The 27,500-nt window shown below is 37.3% G+C and overlaps 2 protein-coding genes across 3 annotated transcripts; both read left to right on the top strand.

Moving 5' to 3' along the window:
• Positions 1–287: 287 nt before the first annotated feature.
• Positions 288–22,779, top strand: slc7a9 (solute carrier family 7 member 9). Of its 2 annotated transcripts, XM_007244880.4 has the most exons (15): positions 288–392; positions 572–660; positions 4,040–4,155; positions 5,702–5,849; positions 8,576–8,818; positions 11,304–11,429; positions 12,141–12,240; positions 15,326–15,370; positions 16,365–16,488; positions 16,634–16,737; positions 17,364–17,460; positions 18,103–18,252; positions 18,467–18,641; positions 21,049–21,107; positions 22,221–22,779. In XM_007244880.4, exons 3-15 carry the CDS (start codon positions 4,045–4,047, stop codon positions 22,221–22,223), a joined length of 1,485 nt encoding a protein of 494 aa, XP_007244942.3. In that variant the 5' UTR covers positions 288–392; positions 572–660; positions 4,040–4,044; the 3' UTR covers positions 22,224–22,779. The 2 variants fall into 2 exon arrangements, with proteins under 2 accessions (XP_007244942.3, XP_049327181.1); XM_049471224.1 differs by having other exon boundaries at positions 21,049–22,779.
• nudt19 (nudix (nucleoside diphosphate linked moiety X)-type motif 19) lies at positions 21,513–27,249 on the top strand. The gene is made up of 4 exons (XM_022668158.2): positions 21,513–21,572; positions 24,242–24,999; positions 25,777–25,984; positions 26,465–27,249. Exons 2-4 carry the CDS (start codon positions 24,295–24,297, stop codon positions 26,695–26,697), a joined length of 1,146 nt encoding a protein of 381 aa, XP_022523879.2. The 5' UTR covers positions 21,513–21,572; positions 24,242–24,294; the 3' UTR covers positions 26,698–27,249.
• Positions 27,250–27,500: the final 251 nt, after the last annotated feature.

Below are 27,500 nucleotides of genomic sequence, written 5' to 3' on the forward strand. Positions count from 1 at the left end.
GTACTTCATCTGTCACTAGTTTTAAAAACTACAACGTTTTCACAGTGCTGTGATTTGTGGTGCATCTACTTGTTCTTTTCTTGGTTCTAGGTGTTCTTGGATCTCCTCCGGGCTCTCAGTAAGCACACAGGGTTTCGGGTGTCTTTGTCAAAGGGGTATTGTGTGGGTCAGCGCACTCGCCTTAAGCCAAACTCCAGCCAATCCGAGCCACCCTCCTCCCCCATCTCACTCACCTGCTCCAATCAAAGAGCAGCCTGTGTTGATCCCACCTCCTTGTAAAAAAAAAAGAAAGTATCAAACATCAATAGAAGGATGGTTCAGAAGTGAGGAAACATTGAATCAGCACTTGTTTGGAGAAGCAGCATGCAGAACGTGGAGGAGACTGATCTAAGGTTTGACTTCCATTTATTTTGTCTTGCTGATAAATAGATAGGTCTAAATGATTTTAAATGTTTTAGGCTGTTTATTTATTAATTTATTAAGATAGATGTACAGTTAGTTTAGCTTAAATAAAAAAAGAAGGTTCATGTTAAAATTTGAATCATTTACAGAAGCTTCCCTTTTCTTACAGATTTATCCACAGACATTTATAATAAAAAGGATCTCACTTTTGGAGATTTCAGCTGACACGACTGACACGAACACTAATCACTGACTGATGTAAGTATAATTATACATGAACACTGTGAGGCAGTGAGGAAGTATATGAGGTTAATCAGTGTTGGATTGAGGTGTTGCTGTCAGTTAAATTTTACCAGATTTTACCTCTGTCATCTTGTCATCTGGCAGTAAGAGAGCGTTGGTTTGGAATAGTCAGGATGCTACAATTCTCAGAGAGCTTTTTTTTTTCCAATATATAATGTTTAAGCTCTCAAGATTCTTTTAACCCTGTGATTGGAACAACAATGTAACTGGTGATTTTTCTCTTAAAAGTCTTATTCCATAATTTTAAAATTAATTTTAAAATGTCTAGTTGTGGTCTCTAGTCTGAATGAATGCTGCCATGTGAACTATTTGTTGTAAAAAAAAGGTGCTCTGGTGTTTCTATTTAGCCCTGCTTTAGTTAACTGAATTAGTGGTCTCTGAAGAAAGACAGGTTTTGTCTCTTGCTCATGAATATTCATACATACAAATATATCACCTCTGATTGGCTAATAGCTGCAGCTGCTGTGCCCACGGGCAGCGCAAATAACCCCCTGCCTGTGGCCACAACGGCTACACTGACGCTACTAAACTCTTACCTCAGATTTGGTGATTCAGTGCTTGGGCAGTTTCACCACGCCAAAGTCCCAGAGTCCGCTCTATATCATAAAATCCGACAGGAACGGCACCTGCTTTGACCGGTGTTCTGTCGAGTTGAGCTTCCTTGTCAAACCATGCTTCCCTAGTATAAACTGCAGTGGGCGGGACTAAGCTACTGTTTCATTAGTTCACAAACTTGTTCATTGGCTGGTTTATGGTGTATTCTGATGGACAGCGCCTTTTAAATAGTGTTACGTGCAACAGTAAAGAAAATGCATAATGGATGCAGGTCTGAAAGAAAAAAAATTGAGATGTAACAAAAAATGAAATACTAACACTAAATAATAATAATAATGTTTGTTGTACAAAGTTAGACAATTCCAATTTTCAAATCCTCTGAAACTATAATTTGCTGAAAATTCCACCATAACGATCAATATGTGTGGAGAGAATTACAGATGACAAGTAAAAATGTGTACTAATCAAGTGGATTTTAATAACATTATTAACTTAACATACCTTATACTATGCCAACTGATAGAGATGGTACAATCAGGTTTAATTACTGTATCTTCAACACCTTATTCTTCTTTAACAATAAATTATAGTACCTCCAATGTTCTGAACTTATCCTGTGCAACAGAGCTGACCCTCGCTCTTCCTTTCCTAAGGGGTGGTTCTAATTTATATATATTTTTTCTTTTTTTAGTTGAGTTAAGCAGTTCTTACAATAATATGGATTAGAACATTACTCAAATGGGGCTGTTTACTGTATGAAGTGAAAAGGTATACAACTCTAGTGGATTTTATTAACATATCTAACATACCTCTATCATTTGGACTGGTGTTAGAGATGGTTCAATCAGGTTTAATTACCATACGCTCATAACTTTCTTTTTATTCTTGAAGAACACTAACAACTGTGCTCTACTAAATTATTGAACGGATGTTAAGTGGTTAAAAAAACTATTTATGGATCTGAAACATGGCTTCTTGATATGCCAAGCTGTCAATTTTTTAGCCTATTCCAGAAGCATCGTGACAACAACACGCTCACTAACACGCTTTAGCTAGCGTGAAGCAGAGAGGCTGAGATCAGTGTTTTTCCATCACAACACTAAAACGCCACTCTCCAGCGCTCCATTTCGTTCTTGGCATTTTATGGGAGTAATTTCAGGTTGTTAGAGAGTTGATGAGGCTGGAAGAGGGTATAAAGTCATTATTGTGTGGCAATTAAAGCGAGATACAGTGACACGGAAGACACAGGCAGGCAAATCCTGACATTTGCCATTACACATCATTAACTGACATCATTAACTTTACACTCTCATGGAAGTCAGGTGACTGTTTAAGTCATCTGACAAGCAAATGAAAGTATACAGTGTAGTTGAAATAAAGAAGAAAGGTAGGAGGCGATTGGAGATATGAAAAAATATTGATTGATTGAAGTTGAATACCAGGATATTGTTTTGTGATACTGTATTGATTCTTAAAAGCAGACTATAAATGTTTTATTTTTTACATTATGTATTTTTACACTTTTAACACTTTGAGCCCAACAGGTTCTGAGCTGCTTATTGGTATTCTAGAAATTAGAACTCCTTAGCTGAATAATTAGATAAATGAGAGCTGGTAGGGGAGGAGTTGCTGCACACAGATAACACTAACAGTAGATATACAGCTCTGTAAAAAAATAAGAGACCACTTAAAAATGATGAGTTTCTTTGATTTTACCAAATTAAAAACCTCTGGAATAAAATCAGAAGAAGATGGATGATGGAAGCCATAAAACCAAGCTGAACTGCCTAAAATATTTGCACCAGGAGTGGCATAAAGTTTTCCAAAGCAGTGTGTAAGACTGGTGGAGGAGAACATGCCAAGATGCATGAAAACTGTGATTAAAAAAATAAATCCTTAACTCTTTATGAATATGAACTTGTTTGCTTTGCATTATTTGAGATCTTAAAGCATCTCTGCATCTTTTTTGTTATTTCGGCCATTTCTTATTTTCTACAAATGAATGCTCTAAATGACAATATTTTTGTTTGGAATTTAGTTAAGATGTTGGTTGTAGTTTATAGAATAAAACAACAATGTTCATTTTACTCAAACATATACATAGCAAAATCAGAGAAACTGATTGAAAAACTGAAGTGATCTCTTAATTTTTCTAGAGCTGTGTAAATAACAAATCAATATGACATTTTTGGTTTTAATTTATACAGATATCTAAAGTATGTTATTATTTCACTCAAATAAAGATTAGCCTAACCCTGCTTTACACTTTTTGACAACTTTATTTCTGAACTGTCTGGTGAGTTCCTTGGTCTTCATGATGCTGTTGGTTCACTAGTGTTCTGTAACAAACCACTGGACCTTCACAGAACAGGTGTAACTAAATTACACACAGCTGCAGGACTCTATTAACTAATTAAGTGAATTCTGATGGCAACTGACTGGATTTTATTTAGGGGCTTCATTAAGGGGCTTTAGAACTTTTTCATTCCAATTTATTTTTTTTCCTACTTTGTGATGGTCTATCACTTAAAATCTGAATCTGAATAAAAAGAGTTTGTGGTTGTAAGGTGACAAAATGTGAAAAAGGGTATGAATACTTTTGGTATGAATACACTTTACATTGTCATTTTTAGGAGGACAATGGTGCAAAACACTAGCATAACTCCCTGCAAAGTTTGCCTAGAATTATATTCAATTAATTATTAATTATATTCAATTGCTAATAAATAGCCATTCTGGTGATCATGTGATGAACTTACACTGAATGAACTTTTTCCAGACGTTATGGACGAACTAAAGAAGAAGAACGCTCGTAACGGGAGCATCGCATACAGCGTGGACTCCAAAATCAAGTCGAATGAGGAGGAAGTCAAAGCTACTGTTCTGCATAAAGATGTGAGTGTGAGAGAAGAGCTAGAGTGTGACCGAGCTGAGCAGTGGAATCTTAACAATTTTCTCATGATGATTAGTCTTTTTCCCAGGCTGTATGTGTGTGTGTGAGTGTGTGTCTGTGTATAGTGACAGGTTCTGCATGGGGTCTCCTGGTACCACCTGTCACCATCGTTCTGCCATAATCCCAGACTGCTCTAAGTTTTGGGAAACTGTCTAGTCAGTCCTACCTGCACTTTTAAAGGGGACATATTATGAAAATCTGACCTTATTAGTGTTTGTGCATGTACTATTTGATGCCGAAAGTCATGGGACAGTAGTATGTAGATGTTATGAGGTAGAGTTGTGAGGTGTTATCTTGTGAGTGAGATTAAACACTGGTTGAGTAAGGTAAATTGCTTAAAAATAGAATTTGAGGGATGTCTGGAAGTGGGTGCCAGATAGATGGGACATTCCATTTACCAGGTTTTGCAGTCATTTTAACGCTCCTCGATCTGCCACATGTGTATATGTCATAGAAGGCATTATCACCCACAGTGGACAGCACACTAGGTGGTATTTATCGTGAGGTCTTTATCTTCCATGAAACATGCCCAAAAATCCTGGGACATGACACTAGTCCCATGTCCCGTGTCATATGGTGTGTCAGTGTATGTGTACCCATCATAAACTTAAATCTTGTGCCAATTACCTGACGTCAGTAATTCAGTTCAAAATGTGAAATTCATATATTATATAGATGTATTACACACAGAGTGATCTATTTTAAGCCTTTATTTCTTTTATTGTTGATGATTATGATGAAAACCCGAAAGTCAGTATCACAGACAATTAGAATATTATATAAGACCAACTGATACTTTTGGCAGTGTGGGCAGTGTGCCAAGTCCTGCTGGAAAATGAAATCCGCATCTCCATAAATGCTGTCAGCAGAGGGAAACATGAAGAGCTGTAAGAGGTCTAGTGTGAAGTTTCCACAATCAGTGATGGTTTGAAGAGACATGTCATCTGCTGGTGTTGATCCACTGTGTTCTATCAAGTCCAAAGTCATGGCAGTGTTTTCCCAGAAAATCTTACTGCACTTCATGCTTCCCTCTAATGACAACTTTCATAGAGATGTGGATTTCATTTTCCAGCAGGACTTGGCACACTGCTCACACTGCCAAAAGTACCAATTGGTCTTACATAATATTTTAATTTTCTGAGATTCTGCCTTCTGGGTTTCATTGGCTATAAACCATAATCTTCAACAGTAAAAGAAATAAACACTTAAAATAGATCACTCTGTGTGTAATACATCTATATAATATACGATTTTGACATTTTCAACTGAATTATTGAAGTAAAGGAACTTTTCAATGATATTCTAATTTTTTGAGATGCACCTATATGCCACGTGCAGCAGTGTGTATGAAGCAAAATAATAAAATTTACTAAATTCCTCTACATTTTGATCACTTTACAGTACATTACTTTTTTAATTTTGTATTTGAAACTTTTAAAAAGTCATTTTAGTTTGTGTGTTGTGCTTTATTCTGTGTGTGTGTTTTAGGTGGGTCTGATAAGCGGGATCAGCCTGATTGTGGGGACGATGATCGGGTCAGGTATCTTCATCTCTCCTAAAGCTGTGCTTGAGGGAACAGGAGCCGTGGGGCCGTGCCTCTGTGTGTGGGCGGCGTGTGGGCTGCTGGCCACTTTCGGTTAGTAAAGCGGACACTGATATATTTAGCAAAAAATTAATAAAAATCAAATTGGTATCTAGTATATGTCTGACATTATGGCTATGTTCAGACTGCAGAGCAAATCGGATTCGTTTCTTAAATCAGATCTGTAGAGATGACTGTAAACACTGTTGTATGAAAGTTATCAGATTGGATGGCTGGATATCACAGTAACTCTAACCATTGGTGCTCTTTTTGGATGCCAGCACTCTGGATTTGATGAGGATGTTGTCAAGTCAAGTCATTATCAACCGCTTTATCCATTAAGGGTCGCGGGGGGGGGTGCTGGAGCCCATCCCAGCCAGCATCGGGCGGAAGGCAGGATACACCCTGGACAGGCCGCCAGTCCATCGCAGGGCAGACAGACACAGACAGACAAACAGACACATTCTGAGGATGTTGTATGACACCAAAAAACATTTATTTGAGTGTCTAGAGCATCCAGACTAAGACACATCTGTACAGATCAGATTGTAATCACATTTCAAACCACCTCCAAATATGATTTGAATCTGATCTGCAAAAAAAGAAAGAAAAAATGTGTTTCAATCTGGATGCAATCTAGATACAGTATGCAGAAAATCAGATTTAGGCTTGCAGTCTAAACATAGCTTAAAAAGTTTAAGTTAGGCTTGGCTTTTCTAATACTTTGGTATCAAGATGTCACTGACTGTTAAGAGACACTGTACTACCAGACAGTAATTTGATTTTACCATTTGATTTCAAATAGATAGATCTTTCAGTCATGTTTAAGGAGATAGCTACACTCTGCCATGAGACAAAATAAATAATATTTGAATCTAATATTTAAGCACTTATGAATACTTTAATTATTAACTGAGCCCTTTGCAAAGAATAACCATATACTCAACCATTATTTTTCCTTGTTCCATTAAAAAAAAACTTTAGTTTGACTTTCCTAATCTTGAATTTCTTCATTCATTAAGGCACTTAAAATACAATTACTTACAAAATTAAAGAACCTAACTGACCTTTTGTCTCCCAAAAGGGAAAAATGGTTGACAAATGGATATTTACCATTGGAAAGGCTCAACAGTTTGTCTGTCAGATAGGGTTATATAGCACTTAGTGCCCAGAAATTACTGCTAAATTCTGTACAGTCAGGTTGAAACCAAATACCAGCAATCACTGCTGAAGAACTGTGATGTGGCAATTTGCCTTCTCTTCCATATTACCTACTGTAGGTTTATAGAAGATGTGCAGGAGTGATGTGTTGTCAGTGTCTATTACATTGTTAAGTGATTATCTCTTACAATTAAATAAAACTGCCTAACAATTAATGAAAAAAAAAAAAATTGAATCTGTGTAAACATTTATTCTACCATCAAAGGGCAGGAGGGGCTAAAGTGTATACAGGTTTAATACCTGTTGATGATGCAAATAATAAAATTCAAGTTCAAGTTCCAAGTGACTTTATGGACTGGTTATATACAGATTTACCAAGGCCTAAAAATGACATAAACGAAACAATAAAAACGATAGCAGTGTAGTTATGAAAGTCAATGGCATTTTTATAGTTAAAATGGGCAGTTATATTGCAACTGCGTGCGAGTGCAAGTACAGTATGTATGGCAATTCCAGAAACACAGTCTAGCACTTTAAGAAAAATAGTGCTAGACTGGAAGCTACCAAACCACTAAATTAGTACATTTAGTCAAACAAAAATAAAATACTAATAAGTGTTAATTATTTGTAGTTAAAAAAAGAACATTGAGTTGTATAGCTGATGCCAGTTTTCTATGCTGGGATGTAAAAAGAGAAGAATTACGGGCCTCCGAGTGGCCAAGTGGACCAAGGCTGTGCCTCTGTGATCGGGAGACTGCTGGTTCGAATCCTAATCATGCAGCTTGCCATTAGCTCCCGGAGCCCTGAGAGAGCACAATTGGCCTTGCTCTCTCTGGGTGGGTAAATGACGCTCTTTCCCCACATCACTCTAAAGGGTGATGTCGATGAGCACAAGGCGCCTGTGAGCTGGTGTATCAGAACTAAATCACTGCGTTTGTCTCCGAGTGCGTTGTGATGCTACTCGGAAATGCTGCATCAGCAGCAGTTCGAAAAGAGGCGGTGGCTGACTTCACATGTGTTGGAGGAGGCATGTGATAGTCTTTACCCTTTTGGTATTGGGGCATCAATAATGATGGGGGAGTTCTAATGAGGTTGGGTAATTGGCCTTTTAAATTGGGAAGAAACTGGGATAAAAATTATATATATATATATATATATATAAGAGAAAAATTATATTGAATTGGACAAAAGTTAAATGACAATAAATGTGCATTACATTTTGTCTGAGCTCACCAAAACATTTTTTCCTAAACTGATCTGCCAGGTTTAGTGCAGTGTGATAGGGGCTTTTGGTTGTATTCAGCACAGACCTCAGTAATGGGATTAAACACTAGAGTAAACTTTGTGTGTTTGCAGTAAGGTTAATCAGTTCATTCCAGAGCATTCCATAACTCAGCACAAGTCATATAACTGGTGTACAAATTCCAAACGTAGCACTGAGGGAAATCCTCTTTAGTCTAGTACATTACGACCTCTCTGTAGTGGCCTTACTGACCTCAATATGAGCATTAACCGATATACAGTGGCTCTCTGCATGCTTCTATGTGTATCTTTTATTACACATAATAATGTACAGCATGTACTTATGTTTGTGTATGTGTGTGTGTGTGTGTATCCAGGAGCTCTTTGCTATGCTGAGCTCGGCACAATGATCACTAAGTCTGGAGGAGAGTACCCATACCTGATGGAGGGCTTTGGGCCTGTTCTAGCCTATCTGTACTCCTGGACGACCATCTTCGTTTTGAAACCTTCATCCTTCGCCATCATCGCCCTCAGCTGTGCAGAATATGCCTCCACACCTTTCTACCCAGGATGCAGCCCACCAGAGATTATCAGCAAATGTCTGGCAACAGCAGCTGTCTGTACGTGAACTAGGAACGTCCCATTATTACTAAATCTGAAAAAACATTGTGAATTAGTGGAGAGATCCATAGAAATAGTACAGAAATACTTCAAATTCATGTTTTTTTATTTTTATTTTTATTTCAATCTCTGCAGTGGCGTAAAAAAAAAGTATTTGTATATAGTATTTCTTTTTGCATTTTTGTCGTGCTTACATTTTTCTGATTATCAAACAAACTTTAGTACCAGACAAAGATAACCTGAGTAAATACAAAAGCCAAAAAAAAGTATATGTCATTTATTAAAGGAAAAAAACTATTCAAACCAATCTAGCTCTTTGTGAAAAAAGTGTTTTCCCCCATTAATTAACTTTGATTACCGTATTTTTCGGACTATAAGGCGCACTTAAAAACTTTTAATTTTCACAAAAATTGGCAGTGCGTCTTATAATACGGTGCGCCTTTTGTATGGATTTTACTCGTCAGGTTGTAAGGAGCAGTAAACACACACTCCGTGCAGCGTTATAGAGAGTTTCAGTGCTATACAGAGTCCAGAGCCGTGCAGCTCCGAGGCTGAGCAGCAATAGCATTAGCTAGATGCTAACCGCTAAGCTAGCTAGCTTATTCACTGAGATCAGTATTATCTAAATTTTACTCGTCAGGTTGTAAGGAGCAGTAAACACACACTCCGTGCAGCGTTATACAGAGTTTCAGTGCTATACAGAGTCCAGAGCCGTGCAGCTCCGAGGCTGGAGCAGCAAATAGCATTAGCTAGCTTATTCACTGTTCAGAGATCAGTATTATCTAAATTTTACCCGTCAGGTGTAAGGAGCAGTAAACACACACTCCGTGCAGAGCCGTGCCGCTCCGAGGCTGGAGCAGCAATAGCATTAGCTAGATGCTAACCGCTTAGCTAGCTAGCTTTTTCACTGTTCAGAGATCAGTATTTTCTAAATTTAGCACTTTTAATACTGCTGGAGCAGTATTATTAGAGTTAGATGCTAATCGCTAAGCGTTCACCGTTCAGAGGTGAGTTATCGGCCTGTAAGTCTGTGCTGCTTTGCCTGGCTAGCATTAGCTAGATGCTAAGCGCTAACTCTCTCAGAGGTGAGTTTTATCAGCCTGTAATCTGCTTGTTTACCGTGTTAAAACAAGCTACGGGGGACGAATCGCTAGCTAATATCTCACTGTCTTACCAGAACACGCAGGATTACTCAGTGTAACGCTGTCGTTTAAGTTTGGGTTAACTTTACTAGTTTAGGTGACTAGCTAGCGTGCTAGCGGATAGCTATGCTAACGCTGGTGCAGCAAGCCTTAGTGGACATCTGGAAATCTAAGCTTACTGTAAATAAACTGAAGCACGTTACTCACCCAAATAAACAGTTTTCAGGAGAGGAATCTGTGTAGATTAATATCCAGCACTCGTTTGACTTTGAAATAGCTAGATTTGTATACTGAGACGCTCCACCGGCAAGCGACCACCCCCGGTGGGGGAAGGGAAACATGGCGCCACCCCTGTTCACTTTGATATAGGCACCCTTTCTAGTGTCACTTAACGCGCCTTATAATGCGATGCGCCCTATGTATGGAAAAATAGCAGAAAATAGGCGTTCTTTGATAGTGCGTCTTATAATACGGTGCGCCTTATAGTCCGAAAAATACGGTAATTACACTTTTCGGAAATCTGAGTGTTACTCAATTTCACTACTAACCACAACCAGACCTAATTACTGCTAGACCTGTAGAATTAAGAAATGAAAAAATGTTACAAAGTCATTTCATTCCGCTGACCAAATTATTCCAAAAGGGGCATGGACAGCTCATCCAGGAGGTCACAATAGAACCCAGAACAACATTTAAAGAACTGCAGGTCTTTCTTGCCTCAGTTAAGATAAAACAGAGTCTGTCCGAAAATTGTATCCATGGGAGAGTTCAAGGTAAAAATATGATATTAAACAGGACATTTATGCTGGAAAACCCATGTGAAAGCCTCATTGCCAGTTATCAGTAAAGCTTGATTGCAACCAAGTTTTAGGTTTAGGGGCAAAGACTTTTTTTACACTGAGCTAGATTGGTTTGGATAATTTGGATCTTCTTTTAATAAATACACTTATACTTAAAAAGTGCGTTTTGTGTTTAGTCAGGTTATCTTTGTCTGATATTAAAGTTTGTTTGATAATCGGAAAAAAACAATTATGACAAAAAAGCAAAAGCAAAATAAGTCTGTAGGAGGGCAAATAATTTTTTCAGACCACTGTATCTATATAGAGCCTCACACTGAGCAAATCTTCCTGGCTGAGAACAGTCTTGTCAGTTAACAGCTGTAAAACCCACATTTCAATCTCAGCTTCATTTTTAAAACAGTGATCTTGTGATTTAGTTTTGGGCAAGTCATTACCACAGGTTCACTTACTTTTTCTAGCCTGCACCTTTTATTATTTTTATATTGTCTTTGCCTGAACTTGTTCCTTTGATAACATTTTCTCATTTCTTAACTGATGCACAGTTTTGATTGTAATCGTGAACTGCCTGAGTGTGAAGCTGGCCAGCTATGTGCAGAACTTCTTCACTGCAGCCAAACTCCTCATCATCATTGTCATAATCGTATCAGGAATTGTTATGCTGGCCCAAGGTGCGTATACATATACATGTACTACCATTGACAATTAGCTGTTGCTAAATGATAATGTTTAGGAACCTACAGCAGATATGGGTCATTATCAGAATTATCAGAAACAGAGAAATCTAGTTTACACTCTTTAAAAAAAGAACATAGTGGAACTATTTTGTACAAATTGGCATTTGATAAAAACATGGTTGAACTAGAAATTCAAATATTTTAAATTGTTCATGCTGATCAAAAATAAATGTTTAAATAAACAAATAAATAAATAAAAGAGTTATCCCAAGACGAAAGTTTGGACAGGCAATTCTTGGACATGTTTAAACAGTAAGATATTTTTCTGAAAATAGAATAAATCAATGAACTTTTTAAATTATTAAAAATCATCATTCAAACTTTTGAGAAATAAAAAAAAAATGTTTAACCATTCAAAACAATTACTAAACTTAACCAAACAGCACTGCAGACATGGCAAGAAAACATACAACCACACCAAAAAAAGATGTATAAAATGAATTCAGTGTAAATATGAAAAATGTATTGTTACACAGGGTTTGTATGAAATTTTAAAAACTATGCTGCTGGCACAAAAAGCATGTTATTCTGTGGTATTGATCCTTACAGGAAACTGTGGCAGAAGTAAAAATTTTTCCAATTCGTAAGTTTGATTAAATTGTTGGCACAAATTTAAAATCACTCCCCGTGGTTTATTATTTTCAGGCAATACACAGAATCTCAGAGATCCATTTACAGGAGGTGAAACGTCATTTGGTGCGATTGGACTTGCTTTTTACAATGGCCTCTGGGCTTATGATGGCTGGTAAGTTAACTCTTATCTGTTGATTGTGATTTAGCTTCCTGATAAGCTTTCTGACTGAAAACTCTGCAAACATATTGACTTAACCTCCCATGAGAGGGAAGCACCACTGCTTCACTGAATTATTCACTGTAGAAAATAAACACAGCTCCAGAGGTATTTCATAATATCAGATCTTTTGGATCATAACCATGAAGACTTGGAGCTTATTTTAACATTACAGAATAAGTAAGCTTCAGTCTGCCATCCAGTGGCCACTCAGCACTCCAGACTGCTCTCTCTACCATCAACTTTACTGCCCTGAGAAATCTACTGCTAATCAGAACATTATAATGTAATCACTGTGCTGATAGGAGATTAAATGAAAGATGAAATAAGACATAGAGTATACAATATATGCAGTTAAATCACATACGAAAATATCTGCGTTCAAGAAAAAGACAGGAAAACAAGAAAACAGATTATCACACTATAAGGCACACTTTAAACTTTTTTTTTTTTAAATGGCAAAAATTGCCAGTGCGCCATATATAGGAATTTTACCAGTCAGGTTGTAAGGAGCAGTAAAACCACTCCGCTGAAATAAAGCATTAGCCTGCTGCTAACCCCGGCTAGTACTGCTGGAGCAGTATTAGCATTAGCTGTTAAGCTCTTTTGCCATTCAGAGGTGAGTATATTGGACTGTAGTCAGCACGTTTACTGTGTTAAAACAAGCTACATGGGACAAACCACTAGCTAATATCACCCTGGCTTCCCGGAACACTCAGGTTTCCTCAGTTTATTGCTGTCCAGCGACATTAGTGAAAATCTGAAAATCTTAGTTTACTGTAAATAAATGGAAGCACTTTACTCACCAAAATAAACAGTTTTCAGGAGAGAAATCTGTGTAGATTAAACATAGGCGTAGGAACCGGGGGGGATGGGTGGGACATGTCACACCCAATATTAGAAACAGGTGGATTTGTCCCCCCCAAAAATGATATCAGTTCGCTCAGGTCAGCTGTACTATTAATGAGGAGACAGACCGGACCAATCACGGAGCCGGTTCAGGTATTAAGTCACGCCTCTCAGTAGAAACAGCCAATCAGCTTGCTGGTTTTGCGGCGCGCGGAGCAGAGGCAGTTTGCTGTTGGGGAAGCCCCGCCCCCTCGCTGTGAGATTTAGCAGCGGGATCGGGACGCAGCAGTTTCAGCTGATTTTAAAACAGATATGGATATACGGAGATTTTTCTAAAAGAAAGGTAACGATAGGCTAACCACGTAAACTGTGATGATATGTTTCTGATAGCTGGTTAAAAATACACGTCTCTGAATCAGCACACAGTTTAAACCCACTGTGATTAATAAACTGCAGCTGTGTTAGTGAGTTAGCTTATCTTTGGAATGAGCTAGATTGGGAGTCAGGGTTAAAGGAAAAAAATAAAATATATATGTAATGTTTCCCTGTACCTGATCAGCTAATCACTTTAATTTTCAAACTGTTTATTCATTTAGGATTACAGGACTTACTGTGAGCTATAATGAACGAAAATTGATTTAACTAACTAGTTATCTAGAAGCTGGATGTAGATGATCGCCAGAATTTCGTACAGTACTTTAAGTTGGTAGTTTAAAGCAGTTACTTAACCCCGATCACTGCCCTAAACTAGTGTTTTCCACCTGATCAGCTAATAAACAGTCATTTACTGAGTTTACCTGTTAAAATCCTTTAGCCCCCTATGGAGCCTAAATTAATCATGTATATCCACCAGAGGAAGCTCTAGAATATGCAGAACAGTTTTAATATGCAGTAGAATATATAAGAACTGGGTTGAGAAACACTGCTGTAACGTGACTTCTGTTCATTTGTATTTCACAGTAAGACCACATATCCTGACGTTTATAAAAATCTCTATGAAACGTAAAGTTACATTCTTTTACATAAAAGGACACCATCTTAAGAAGAGCTCTCAGTAGAAAAAAATAAAAGTGCAGGAGAAAATGTAAATATACAACAGAATTGACATGCCAATACATAATAATAATAATAATAATAATAATAATAATAATAATAATAACAATAATAATAATCTGTTATATTATTTTAAATATTAGGTGATAACTCAGACATTGCTTGCATAATTTTTCTAACAACAGTAGCTGTAATGTGGAGTAACATGTTTAGGTTGTAAAATCACCTTATAATAATAATTTACTTTTAATTAAAAGTAATTTCCACAAATGTTCTAGGAAACTATTGGGTGGGCTTGGGTTCATATTGGCAAATGTGTCCCCCCCGATATCAAGCCTCCTACGCCCTTGAGATTAAAATCTAGCTCTCGTTTGACTTTAAAAGATTTTTTTTTTTTTAAGAATTACATTTTTTACTTAGCTTAGCTTCTCGCCACCCAGCGGTAAGACCTGTTGAATTAGAAGGGAAACATGAAGACACCCGTGTTCCTTACTAGTGTTGCATAATCTGCCTTAAAATCCAGTGCGCCTTATGTTTGAAAATAGACCAGAAAATAGACGTTTATTGATAGTGCACCTTGTAATCTGGCGCGCCTAATAGTGCGAAAAATATGACGTGTAATTTGAAACTAATATTCTGCGCATCCTAAAAAAAAAAATATTAAACCCACAAAATTAGAGTAAAAGTCTAGAAATTCATATTAGCCTTTGTTTATATCGTCACTGTCCAATGAAACAAAGGGATCTTAATTTTTTTCCCTTAAACTGTGTCAAAAATTATTGATAAATGGTTAAATATATATTTTTTTAAATTCTGTTTTTACACTGACTTCTGTTGATATTTAAGAGATTTAATAAAGTTGTGAAGTTGATGTTTTGGACATATTTATTTTTCATTGGTCAGCAACAATATATTGATGTGAGATAAAGCAAGTGGATACTTTAAAATGGTAAAATCAGGATTTCTGTATTAATTCTTATTGATTACTAAATTGAATAACCTGTATTGATATCCCCCTTCCTGGAATGACGGTAAAAGCCTCTTGATGTGTTCTGGCGTCTTCTAACGTAATGTAGTCACTCTGTGTATATTTTTGTATATATTGTATATATTGTATATATTTGTATATATTTTACAGGAACCAGCTTAACTTTATAACAGAGGAGCTGAAAAACCCATACAGGTAAGTTAAGTCAGTGGTTCATATTGATCCACACTGGTTCATTTCTATACATACATTCTTACCAGGTTATTGATAAGAATTTTTCAGATTCTGTGTGATGCCTGAAAATAATAAACCACAGGGCATACATTTAAATCTGTGCCAACAATTTAATCAATCTTCTGTTATCAGTATTCTAATCAACCAAAACAAAGAAGGAAGTAAGCGCAGGAGAAAATTCTACTGCTGCTAGAACATACGGGTCAATGTTAAAATACAAAAACAGAAACTAATGTACAACATCATAATCATAATCCTGTGGATGGCCTGATCTATGGGGTACCCCACATTAGTCTACACTGAGTTGATACATATTTTTTGCATTCGTTTTAGATTGTATTGTATTTTCAGAATTCAGCTCTTTTGGTATTCAATTAAAATCATTAAAATCTTTTCATGTAGCTTGCCATCAGCTGCCAGAGCCCTGAGAGAGCACAATTGGCCTTGCTCTCTCTGGGTGGGTAGATGTAGCTCTCTCCTCACATCACTCCAAAGAGTGATGTCGCTCAGCACAAGGCGTCTGTGAGATGATGTATCGGAACCGAGTCGCTGCACTTTCCTCCGAGTGCGCTGTGATGCTACTCGGCAATGCTGCATCAGCAGCAGCTCGAAAAGAGGCCTAAATTTACATGTATCAGAGGAGGCATGTGCTAGTCTTACCCTCTTGGTGTTGGGGGGCATTACTAGTGATAGGGAGAGTCCTAATTAATGGGTTGGGTAAATTAGGGAGAAAAATGGATAAAAATTAGAAATACATTTAAAAAAAACTCTTTGTTATTATTAATGAATTGATCCACTCAGAATTATTTATTGAATGTTTAATTTCCAAGGTGTTGAACTTAATCTATGCAAACTTATTGCTAAGAATATAATTATTTTCTGTTTGTTTTCAGCTTTTTAAAAAAAATAGCAGTTATTTTATTGTATACTGAATATTCTTCTTCTTTATGGGCAGAAATCTCCCGCTGGCCATCATTATCGGGATTCCTCTGGTGTCTGTTTGCTATGTGCTTGTCAACGTTGCCTATTTCAGCGTTATGACACCCACAGAACTTCTGCAGTCTCCTGCCGTGGCTGTGGTGAGTGCTCACTGATGTACGCTGGGTTTAAATAGAACAAGAGTGCTGAAATCATATGGACATTACATACATGATTACAAATTCAGTCCATTTCCAGGCTTTTCATGCTTATTCATGTTTTTATGAATCTATTTCTGTTCAACAGACTTTTGGAGACAGAGTACTGTACCCGCTGGCATGGGTGGTGCCACTGTTTGTGGTCTTTTCGACTTTTGGAGCTGCAAATGGAAGCTGCTTTACTGCTGGAAGGTAAAATCCAAAGAGTTAAAATTATTATAGAATACATTTTTCTAAAAGAAAAAAAATGTGCCCTTTGTGTCCGCAGCATAGTCGTGTAAATGTTACACACAAACACTGAGTAACTTTTTTCGTGATTTATTCTGAATGAACACAATTATTACAAATAATATAGAAATATAGAGGAATGTTAACCTTCAACATTAAGCACTTTTTGTACAGTTTATACAGTTTTCTTTAATGTGGACTGTGGATATTTTGCTATGTTAGCAGTGCTTCCTGGTTTCCTAGATTTTAAATATGTTTTAGGCATTTTAATTAGACATTTTAGCTATTTAAGCTATTTAAGCATGTCCAGACCCTTTTTATCAAATTTACATAAGCAAAACTTTTTTAGACCTCCGGTGTACCCAAAAGGAGATTTGATCTGACTTTTATTTATTGATTTAAATAAAGGCACACATATATTTAGTTTTTAACTCTTAATATAGATTGTTTTGAAAAGGTTCTTTTTGACCTGAATATATTGATTAGCAAGTTACCTTAGATAAAGATTGACCAAAAACACAAAGATACACTACATTTAGCTGACCTTCAGATTTAACTGACCTTATCTTGTGTTTGTGTTTAATGCCAAGGCTGACCTATGTAGCAGGACGGGAAGGCCACATGGTGAAGATCCTTTCCTACATCAGTCTGAAACACTACACCCCGTCTCCAGCGCTCATCTTTAATGTAAGACCTTGTTTTAAAGGAATACAGTTCAGTAGGAGGAGCTATAGGATGCACAGTCCACATATGCAGTAACACACATAGAACAATGAGATTCCCACAATGCGAAGAATGTAAATAAATTGTGGAAAACAATTTTAAATATGAATAGGGTTTCTAGCACTACGTGCTCAAACCCCTAATAAAAGAAATTATGAAGCTGTGTATCAAAAACTAAATATAGTTTCTCTGTTTTTGCTATTTATAGGTATATGTTTGAGTAAAATGAACATAGTTGTTTTATTCTATAAACTACAGACAAACATTTCTCCCACATTCCAAATAAATAAAAAAAATCATTTGGCTAGAATAACAAAAAAAGATGCAGAGCTTTCAGATCTCAAATAATGCAAAGAAAACAAGTTCATATTCATAAAGTTTTGGTAAATTAAACTGTAGATGTACAAATGCATGAATGCATGGCTGTGCATTTTCCACAGTTGCTCAAAAGCCAGTACAAATTAGATTCAATAAATACCCTTTTATTTTGCTCTCGTTTGCACAATTGTAGTTTATGTATGATGTGTAGACAAAGCACAGTAAAGTACTTTCCCAGCATGAAAAAAACAAATTAACAAGACCTTGTTGCACTGTTTTTCCCCCCAGGGCATTCTGTCTATCTTCTACATAATTCCAGCAGATATCAACACTCTTATTAACTACTTCAGCTTTGCTCAGTGGGTTTTCTATGGACTCACTGCCTTAGCTCTAATCGTCATGCGCTTCACAAGAAAAGAGTTAAAGAGACCTGTGAAGGTAAATATGAGGGGTTTTTTTTCTCCACTGATAGTCTGCTTTATTTTAACCCCTTAATTTCTAAATGCTAAATGTGTTTATTAGTTGCAGTAGTTAATCTGGTAAAACTGTTATAAGAAGTAGATCTACATTTAAACAGAATGGCAGAGAATAGTGTCAATATGCAATAAATACAAGTAAAGAATAACCTGTTCCTGGTGTTTCTCTTTATCAGGTGCCCATAGTTATCCCTGCTCTGGTGGTATTAGTGTCCTGTTACCTGGTTTTGGCTCCAATCATTGACAAACCTGAGATAGAGTATCTGTACTGCACAGTGTTCATCTTAGGGGGGCTGATTTTTTACTATCCCTTCGTCTACCGCAAGTTCAGCTGGACCCGCAGGTTCATGAGTAAGTAACAGCACTGATTTATACATTTAAAAAACATCAAACTTTTAGCACCATTAGTCAATACTACGTTTTTTTGTTTTAGGTGGAACTCGAAATAAAATGATTTTATTTTAACATGTTGTTATTGGCCGATGCAACAAAACATTTTAATGCAATTCTTTTTAATAAACACTTACTTTACTTAAACCCCAAAATTACATCCTACTCCCAACATAGTGTACTGTAAAGCCCTATCCGGACAGGGATTTCTCAGGGGATGTCTGGAAAATATATTTCACACTTCACTATTCAGTGATAAAACTTCTGCATCCAGACTGCAATTGAAACAAAAAAGGAGGACCAGTGATTTTTTTGCTTTCTAAATCACATGACATTGCGTTCAGTAGCCCCTGCATTTCCACCCCGCTGTTTTGTTTAATTGGATCGCAGTGGAAACGCCTGCCCGAAGTGTAATTAAGGTGCGTGGCAGTGGACAAATAGCTATTTTATTCAATTAGAGTGATGAAACTCAGTGATGCGAGTCCGAAAGGGACTAAAATTACCGGAGGTCGACAGAGTTCAGCGAAAAACAGTAGATAATTCAGCCTGTATTTTTCTCAAAGGACGACTGAAAAAAACATAAACATAGTCGTTCTGGGTGAGAATAAAATCACAAAGGAACCCCATAAAAGACAAAATTACCCCAAGACCTCCTGAAAAACGAATCCCGTCCAGATAGGAATTGAATTAAATCTAGAGCAGGCGCTCTCTATTGGTCTCAGCCAGGGTCCCACATTTTCTCATGGTCATTCAGTCGTGACCCACAAACCAAACAAATTTATTTTTGACAAAAAGCTTAAACCTTAAAACCCACTTAAACCTACAGATGCATGCAGAGTGAATTTAAGAGCATTTTTTAAAGAAACTAAGGAGGAACATGACAACCACATGTATAAAAGTTACTACAATAAAATGAAATATCAAAACTGCACAAAACAAATAAGGCCACAAATATATTAGATATTTAGAGTACTTAAGTAAAAAAACTCTCTCTTTTTTCCCAATATAAAAGACGAGTACAAAATCAAACAATAATTATTTTATTATATATATTTTTAAAATATTTATTTTTACAAGCCATCCGTAACCCACCTGGAACATGTCTGCGAGCCATATTTGGGTCCTGACCCACCAGTTGAGAATTGCTGATCTAGAGGAGGCACAGTCCTCACCTACAGTCATACAAATTAGGCCCTGTGATAACCACAATGCGAAAAATGAGAACAATTGTGAAAGTTTTTATTTCAATTAATTTTGGAGCATTTCTTTTGGCCATTTTTTTTTTTTTTTGCTAATCGCTCCCCCGCTGTCTCAAATTACATCCTACTCCCAACATAGTGCACTATTTAAAATTGAAATAATCTACATAAGGGAGTTTGGGTTTACTTAGGGAGTTCTTTGGGTTTGTACAATTTTTTTCAGTTTATATGAGGCTAAATGTGGTCTGAAAAAAAAAAATTCACCCTTGGCTAAATTTAGACCAAATCCGACAGACGAAACATGGGCAAATAGTTAATGACAGTTTTTGAACTGAAATAAGATTAAGAGAGTTTGACCAGATTTAGCTAAAAAAAGAAAATGACTTCTGGTGCTTAGTGGAAAGAGTTTTAGTACAAATTGATCTTCTGTTTTTAATAAGAGTGTTTCTTCCTTGTTCATGAATGTTTAAACAAAGCGTGTCAGTCAGTCAATCAGTATGCGAAAATGCCTCTTCACGGCTGGCCAACTAGACCATCTGACAATTAAATCATTATTTATCATTATTTTATCTAGTTTATACTGGTAAACAGTACACTACATGCTATAGGCCAAATTCCATTTCACCCCTTGGCCCAGCCATTTAGCCCTACCCCTTTATTTTGTGTGTGTACACAAGTTTTAATGTGTTATAGTGATTTTCTTCATAACAAGCATTACAAATGGCTAGTAAGTTAATCTCAGTAGCTAGCTAACTTTTCCATTCCACCTTAAATGGTGCAAAAGATGGCAGAGGCTGCAGGGTTTAAGGTGGAAGGGGAAAATAAAAGTTACTAAAAGCTGATATCAGCTCCCCATCACAGAGGAATTAAGGAATAAATAATAATAATGAATTGCTGCATCATCTCTCCCCTTTCTGAAGACATATGATGTCCTAACGTTAACTAGAAATCTAGCAGCTAGGTTGCTGAACTTTAGTGCTCCACTGCTATAACTATATCTGTATCAGGTGCTTAAAGGTTTCTCCCAATTCTGAGGGGTAGGATTTCACCCCTTCCCCTTTTAACTTTGTTCCAATGAAGGGTTACACTGCAAAAAAGGGGGTAGCGGTACAAAAGAGCAAATAGGATTGGGCCTTCAACTACTGACCTGTTTTTTTTTTTTTTCCTAGAACCCATCACTATGCATCTCCAGCTGCTAATGGAAGTCGTCCCACCACAGAAGGTAGAGTGAACGTATGGAGTGAATTTTGTGCCAGAAGTTTTACGTAAAAAAATAAAATCCACAATCAAAATTTTAAGAATCAAAAGTAAAACATGTATGTTGCAAATTCAAAAGAGAAAAAATATATATCAAATATATATATTTAAATATACTTGGTTATTTTATTATTCTTTGCACTTATTTGAAAATTATTTTAGTTTGGATTTTGCCAGTCTTTGCTTTCATTTTTGGATTTTTTTGGATTTTCTGTGGATTTTTGTGGATTTTGCTGCTAAAGACTTTTGCTTCTGGAATCTCTCCTTTGCTTCTGCTTCATTTTTTTGGTTCTGATTTTTGGCACACTTTTCACGGGTGGGCGGGGCTTAGAAGAAGGCGTTCCCCTCTAATCTCTATTGGCCCACCCCACCAGCTTCAAGCGCTCTTCCAAACATGGCGGAGCGAACGGGGTTCAGCTCACAGCAGCACCAGCAGGTACTTTTCCAATTAAATTTCATACAGACGTTATGTTTAAGGTTATATTTATTTTTTAAGTAAGTGTTTAACTCTATTAAGATGCTCATGTTAGCGGGGTGTGCTAAATATCCATGCTTAAATTATACTAGTTAGTTAGTGAACACTAACCTACCTAGTCAGTGAGTTAGCTAGTTTACCTAGGTCATCTGGTCAGTGAGTTAGTGGGTTAGCTAAGCTAGTTAGGTTACCTAGTCAGTGAGTTAGCTAGTTAACCTTAACCAGCACTTACTTGGCTTTACCCTGGGGCATAATAACTAGCTTAGCTAACCCACTAGCTCACTGACTAGGTAACCTAACTAGCTTAGCTAACCCACTAACTCACTGACCAGATGACCTAGGTTAAGTAGCTAGCTAACTCACTGACCAGATAACCTAGGTTAACTAGCTAACTCACTGACTAGGTAACCTAACTAGCTTAGCTAACCCACTAACTCACTGACCAGATGACCTAGGTAAACTAGCTAACTCACTGACTAGGTAACCTAACTAGCTTAGCTAACCCACTAACTCACTGACCAGATGACCTAGGTAAACTAGCTAACTTAAAATTTTGATTGTAGATTTTATTTTTTTACGTAAAACTTTTGGCACAAAATTCACTCCATATGAACGTCCTTAGAACATGAAGAACCATACACGATCACCTGCAGACTGAACAGTCTGCATACTGCTACAGAGTTCTAAAGGGAAGCTGACTGCACTGACAGCTCTGATCTTCATCTACTGCATTATATCAGACTGAAGGTCACTTACTGAGCAAAGAGGGGGTTTTAAATGCATCCCATCAGTGAAAAGACACAACATACCAACATCTTGGATGTTTTGTAGACATAATAAAAGCTAGCAGATTTCAATACAAAAAGTATGTAAAAAAAAATTATAATGCATCTTCACATTTAGTTTAAACTGCTTTAATTCAGATCCCGATTTGTTGTGGGTGTTGCACAGTTAGCACATGCATTTCAGACCTGGGGAAAAGTGAATCTTAAATGTGTATAAAAATGAATTTTAAGTGGCAAGTGTATAAATGGTGTGATATGGATGTAAATATTTTATAAGATGTAATCCTATATTAATTGTCATGTTTTATTCTTTTTTATATATGTGGTCAGTGCTGTTTATGCCTGTTTATTTTTTAAAGCAATAAAATATATTTCAATTGTCACATTTTATTCTTTTGATATATGGTCAGTGCTGTTTCTGCTTGTTTTTCTATAAGCAACAAAAATACAACATGTTTATATTGACCTGATTTGTAAGTGTCTGTATGTGATTACTTTTTTTAAACTAAAGTGTTATGCCCATTTAGGCCTAATCCCATCTCACCCCAATTGACACAATCTAAACGGAGGATTATGAGAAATCACAGCACGATCACAGCAAAAGAGGCCAAACAGATTTAAAATGTACTTGTTTTTGTTATGTAAACTTGATGTAGTTGAAATGTACTTTTTACCAATGTACCATTTTCTTTATAACAAGCGTAAATATATAGCTGGTATAGCAGTCAGCCTTCATCTCTGTAACTAGCTATCTTAATTTCCCATTCCACCTTAAATGGTGTAACTGCAGTTACTGAGGCTGCTGCATTTAAGGTGGAACAGAAAAAAATCAAACGAGCTTGCTTTAGCTTTGTAGAACCACTTCTTTTTAAGAAATATGATAACTAAAATGAATTGTGAGGCTGCTGAACTATCGTCATCTACAGAGCTTAAACACACAAACACCCACAAAGTTTTTGGATGCTACAATACACAATTTAGGCCTGTAACATACCTTTTTCAAAATACTACTTTGAAAGCATAGGCCATATCCAAAAATCTACATATGACAGCAGTTCTCTTGTCCTAAATATTTTATTAATATTCTACAAAAAAAAAAGACTTATAGCAAGGTTTTATACCAGTGTATTGATTAACTGCATGAATATTTAAGTTTACTGTTGAACTACTCATAAATGAGCAACTAATTCCTCACTACTGCAGCCACCAGAGTATGAAGCTTTTAGTTTATTGTTCACCTTAAATATTTGCGTATGTGTACTGAGTCTGTAGTAGATTTTAGGTGAGTTTTATACAGCTTTTTAAAACTTAAGTTGTGCAGAAATACAAACAGTCCACAAAGACGTTCAGTTTAAAGCGCCTAAAACGCCTATTCAGTGTCCCCACAGAAGCATTTAATGTGGAAAGGTAAATTAGCAGCTTTTAAGGTGGAATATTAAATTGGAACGATCTAACATCTTCCTGTGAGGGATTTATTGAAGACAATAAAGCGCATTTAAGAAATTAAAGCTACTCAAATGACCACAGTAAGTTTTATTTTTGATATTCGACTTTTTGGCGCCAATATCTTCTGAATGGAGGCTGGTAGCCAGCAGATACTTACATAATCTCAATTTTCTTACAAAAGATTATCCTTGGATAGGTTAATAAATCGTGTGTAACTTTTGTAAATATGTAAGCGTGTTCTCTGACATAACTTGAACCCTGTCAGTAGGTGGCAGTACTGTATTTTATTATTATTGTTGTGCTCGAGGCTGAAGGAGTAATGAAGGAGAGGGGGTAACTGTAGTTAGTGTTAGTGTGTGAGAGTTGAGGCTGTTATTTATCTGTATAACTCTTTATCAGCAGTGTTCACTTCGCTGTCTGTGCTGGTGGTTAATAAACGCAGGGCTGCAGAGATGAACACGGCTCTAAAGCACTGGAAAGAGGCGGCCACGGTGATTCTGGTTGCCGGAATGAAGCGCAGTCCGGCCGCCAGCGTCCCTCACAAGTCCGCCTTCAACTACAGGGTGCTGCTGCTGAAGCGGAGCGGCAAGAGCGGCTTCATGCCCAACGCTCACGTGTTCCCCGGCGGACTGGCGGAGGCCTCCGACTTCTCCCCCGAGTGGCTGGATCTGTTCGAGCCCTTCCGGACGCTGCCGAACTTTGGGGTCGGGCTGGTGAAGCAGCCGCCTGAGACCAGGCCCCCCATGTTCGCCACGGACCGGCTGAAGCTCGGGTCACCGGTACCGGGGGACGTCGCCTTCCGGATCTGCGCCGTGAGGGAGACCTTCGAAGAGGCGGGGGTGCTGCTGGTCGTCCCTCGTAAGGACGCAGCGGAGCACCGGTCTCGGTCTGTCCCCGCCGCGCTGAGTGAGCTGTGTGACCGGAGCGAGATGGCCCGGTGGAGATCTCTGGTGATCCAGAACTCCTCCAACTTCATCCACATGTGCAGAGAGCTGCAGTGCCTCCCCAACATCTGGGCCATGCATGAGTGGGGAAACTGGCTGACCCCCATCGGACTCCACGGCAAGCAGAGGAGGTACGATACCGCATTTTACCTGTGCTGCCTGAAGGACATCCCGGACACAGTGCAGGACGAGAAGGAAATCGTTCACTTTGAGGTGATTCATTCACTCTCTCAGTCCCTTACACAGTCACCCACTCTGTCATTTTCTCAATCACCCACTCAGTCAGAAACTGACTCACGCACTCATTCACTCATTTAATCGGTCATTCAGTCAGGCACTCACTCACTCAGTTACGGACCCAGTCATCCACTTAGTAAATCACTCACTCACTCAATCACTCAGTAATTCACTCAGTCACCCACTCAGTAATTCACTCATTCACTCACTCAATCACTTAGTAATTTACTCACTAACTGACTCACTCATTCAATCACCCACTTAGTCACTCACCCACTTAGTCATTCACTCAGTCAGTAACGCACTCAGTCATTCACTCAGTCACTCACCCACTCACTCACTCAGTAAGTTACTCAATCTGTCACTCACCCACTCACCTACTGAATCTCGCTTAGTCATTCAGTCCCTGACTCACTCACTCACTCACTTTCTCAGTCACTGATTCATTCAGTTACTCACTCTCTCAGACTCTGGCTGCTGACAGCAAGCAGCATGATCTGATTACTTATCATTGGATTTGAACCAGTGATCCAGGGTTGCTGAAATTAATGACCCAAATAATCCATCTGTGAACTACCTTGTATTGGCCTGCAGGTCCTCAATTAGGGTCTGCTGTACATCTATTGAAATGAATTCAGTCCTCACATTTAAAAAAACTATACATTTTATATTACAAAAAGCACAGCACAGTGTTCGTTCATTTGTTAATTCATGCTTTACTATTTAAACATGTATCCTATAATGTCTCTACAGTGGTCCACACCGTCTGAAGTACTTCGCAGCTTCCGGGATAGAGAGGTTTGGATAGCACCACCTCAGTTCTACGATCTTGGGCGGATGAGTAATTTTCATTTACTAAGCGACCTTCACGACTTCGCCAAAAGCAGATCGGTGGAGGGCTGTGAGCAGTGGTTACCTGTTCACTTAGCTGCTACTGACTGCCATGTATCACTCTTACCCGGTAATTAAAAAAAGAATATTTTTCTGTTATGAACCATTTTACCTACAGTACCTTACACTTAAGCACACTTGGGGGTTGAATTGCCTGTGATAATGTTTTTTGTTTTTTTACTTAATTTAAAATAATTACTTGGGGTAACTTCTTATTGGGGTCTTGGAATGGTCAAAGCTGAATCCTGAATCCTATTATCGACCTTCCTCCTTAACACTGCAAATCTTACTTGCAGCTACAGGAAATGCTTGTAGCAGGTGATTTTATATTCATGGGTTCACTTTCTTTTTCTAGCCTGCACATTAGCTGTTTTTATTTTGTGCTCATGCATCTGTTGATACAACCGTCTTATTTTTGCTTCAGTGTTTAAAAGTTGCTTAAATCTTTAAAAGATCATGCCTCATATAAAAGTGTACATTATTTAATAGGTCATATAAAACAGCATTAGTCTGACACTGATGTTTTTTCTTTATATTTCTGAAAATGTAGGTGACAGCATGTACCCTGAGACTCCAGACTACACAGGGAAGACGAAGAGCTCTTTACCATCAGAGAAGTCTTTAGAAGAGCTGCAGAAGGAGAGTCCGAACCTACATCGTATTGTAATCCATGATCTATACACAACCTCTGCATACGTGAACATCACACCCAAATACAGACACCTACCTCCTCTCACCAGCGCAGCCTTGAACAGCCAATCAAATCATGACAGCAAGCTTTAGATCTGGATTTATGATGGACAGATTTTAACTTATACACTAATGTAAGGGGGTTGTTTGTGAACATTGTGAATATGTAAATCATACCACTGTAAAAAAAAAAAAAAAAAATGTATTTAGGTCTGTTATGATAATTATATCCTGACTTGTCGCACAATATATGGACATGACAATAATATTTTTTTTAAAACTTTTATTTATTTGGGATTCAGGAAATGTTCCTACTCCAATTCACATCTGAATGTTTTTAATAATTAAAAGTAATTACTTTATGAGGGGTTTCCATTGTAATTAGTGCCTTAAAACAGTTTTACAATGTCTATTATTAATAAACACAATTATTTTTGGTAAAGTATACATTTTCCATTTGCAACAGGCTTAGTGATTGCATTACTATGCTATTATATTATGATCGTATTAGTGGCATTTAATGCTTAATTAAAAATTTCACTGTCCAAACAAAACTGGTTATTGTGACAGGCCTATATGTAATGTCCCATTTTATTTAAATGTGCATATCTGCCACTGCCTTTAAATAAACCTTTGTAAAACATCTGCTTGGATTACCATTTTTTACTTTCACTTGAACAATTCCATTCAAAATATTTTCCAAGATGTTCCATAAATCCAGGAAAGTGACCCAGAGAGTTACAAACAGTACAATGAACAAAATGCAATTATTTCAGTGCATTACCTATAGATTCTCTTCTAGGTGTTCATTAAATCATAATATTTTTGTATATACACTTTTATACTAATTGTCAATACTGGCATGATTCTTCAATTATTGTTAAAGTGGACTTACA

The sequence above is a fragment of the Astyanax mexicanus genome, chromosome 23 (assembly GCF_023375975.1).
Source record: "Astyanax mexicanus isolate ESR-SI-001 chromosome 23, AstMex3_surface, whole genome shotgun sequence".
NCBI lineage: Eukaryota > Metazoa > Chordata > Actinopteri > Characiformes > Acestrorhamphidae > Astyanax > Astyanax mexicanus.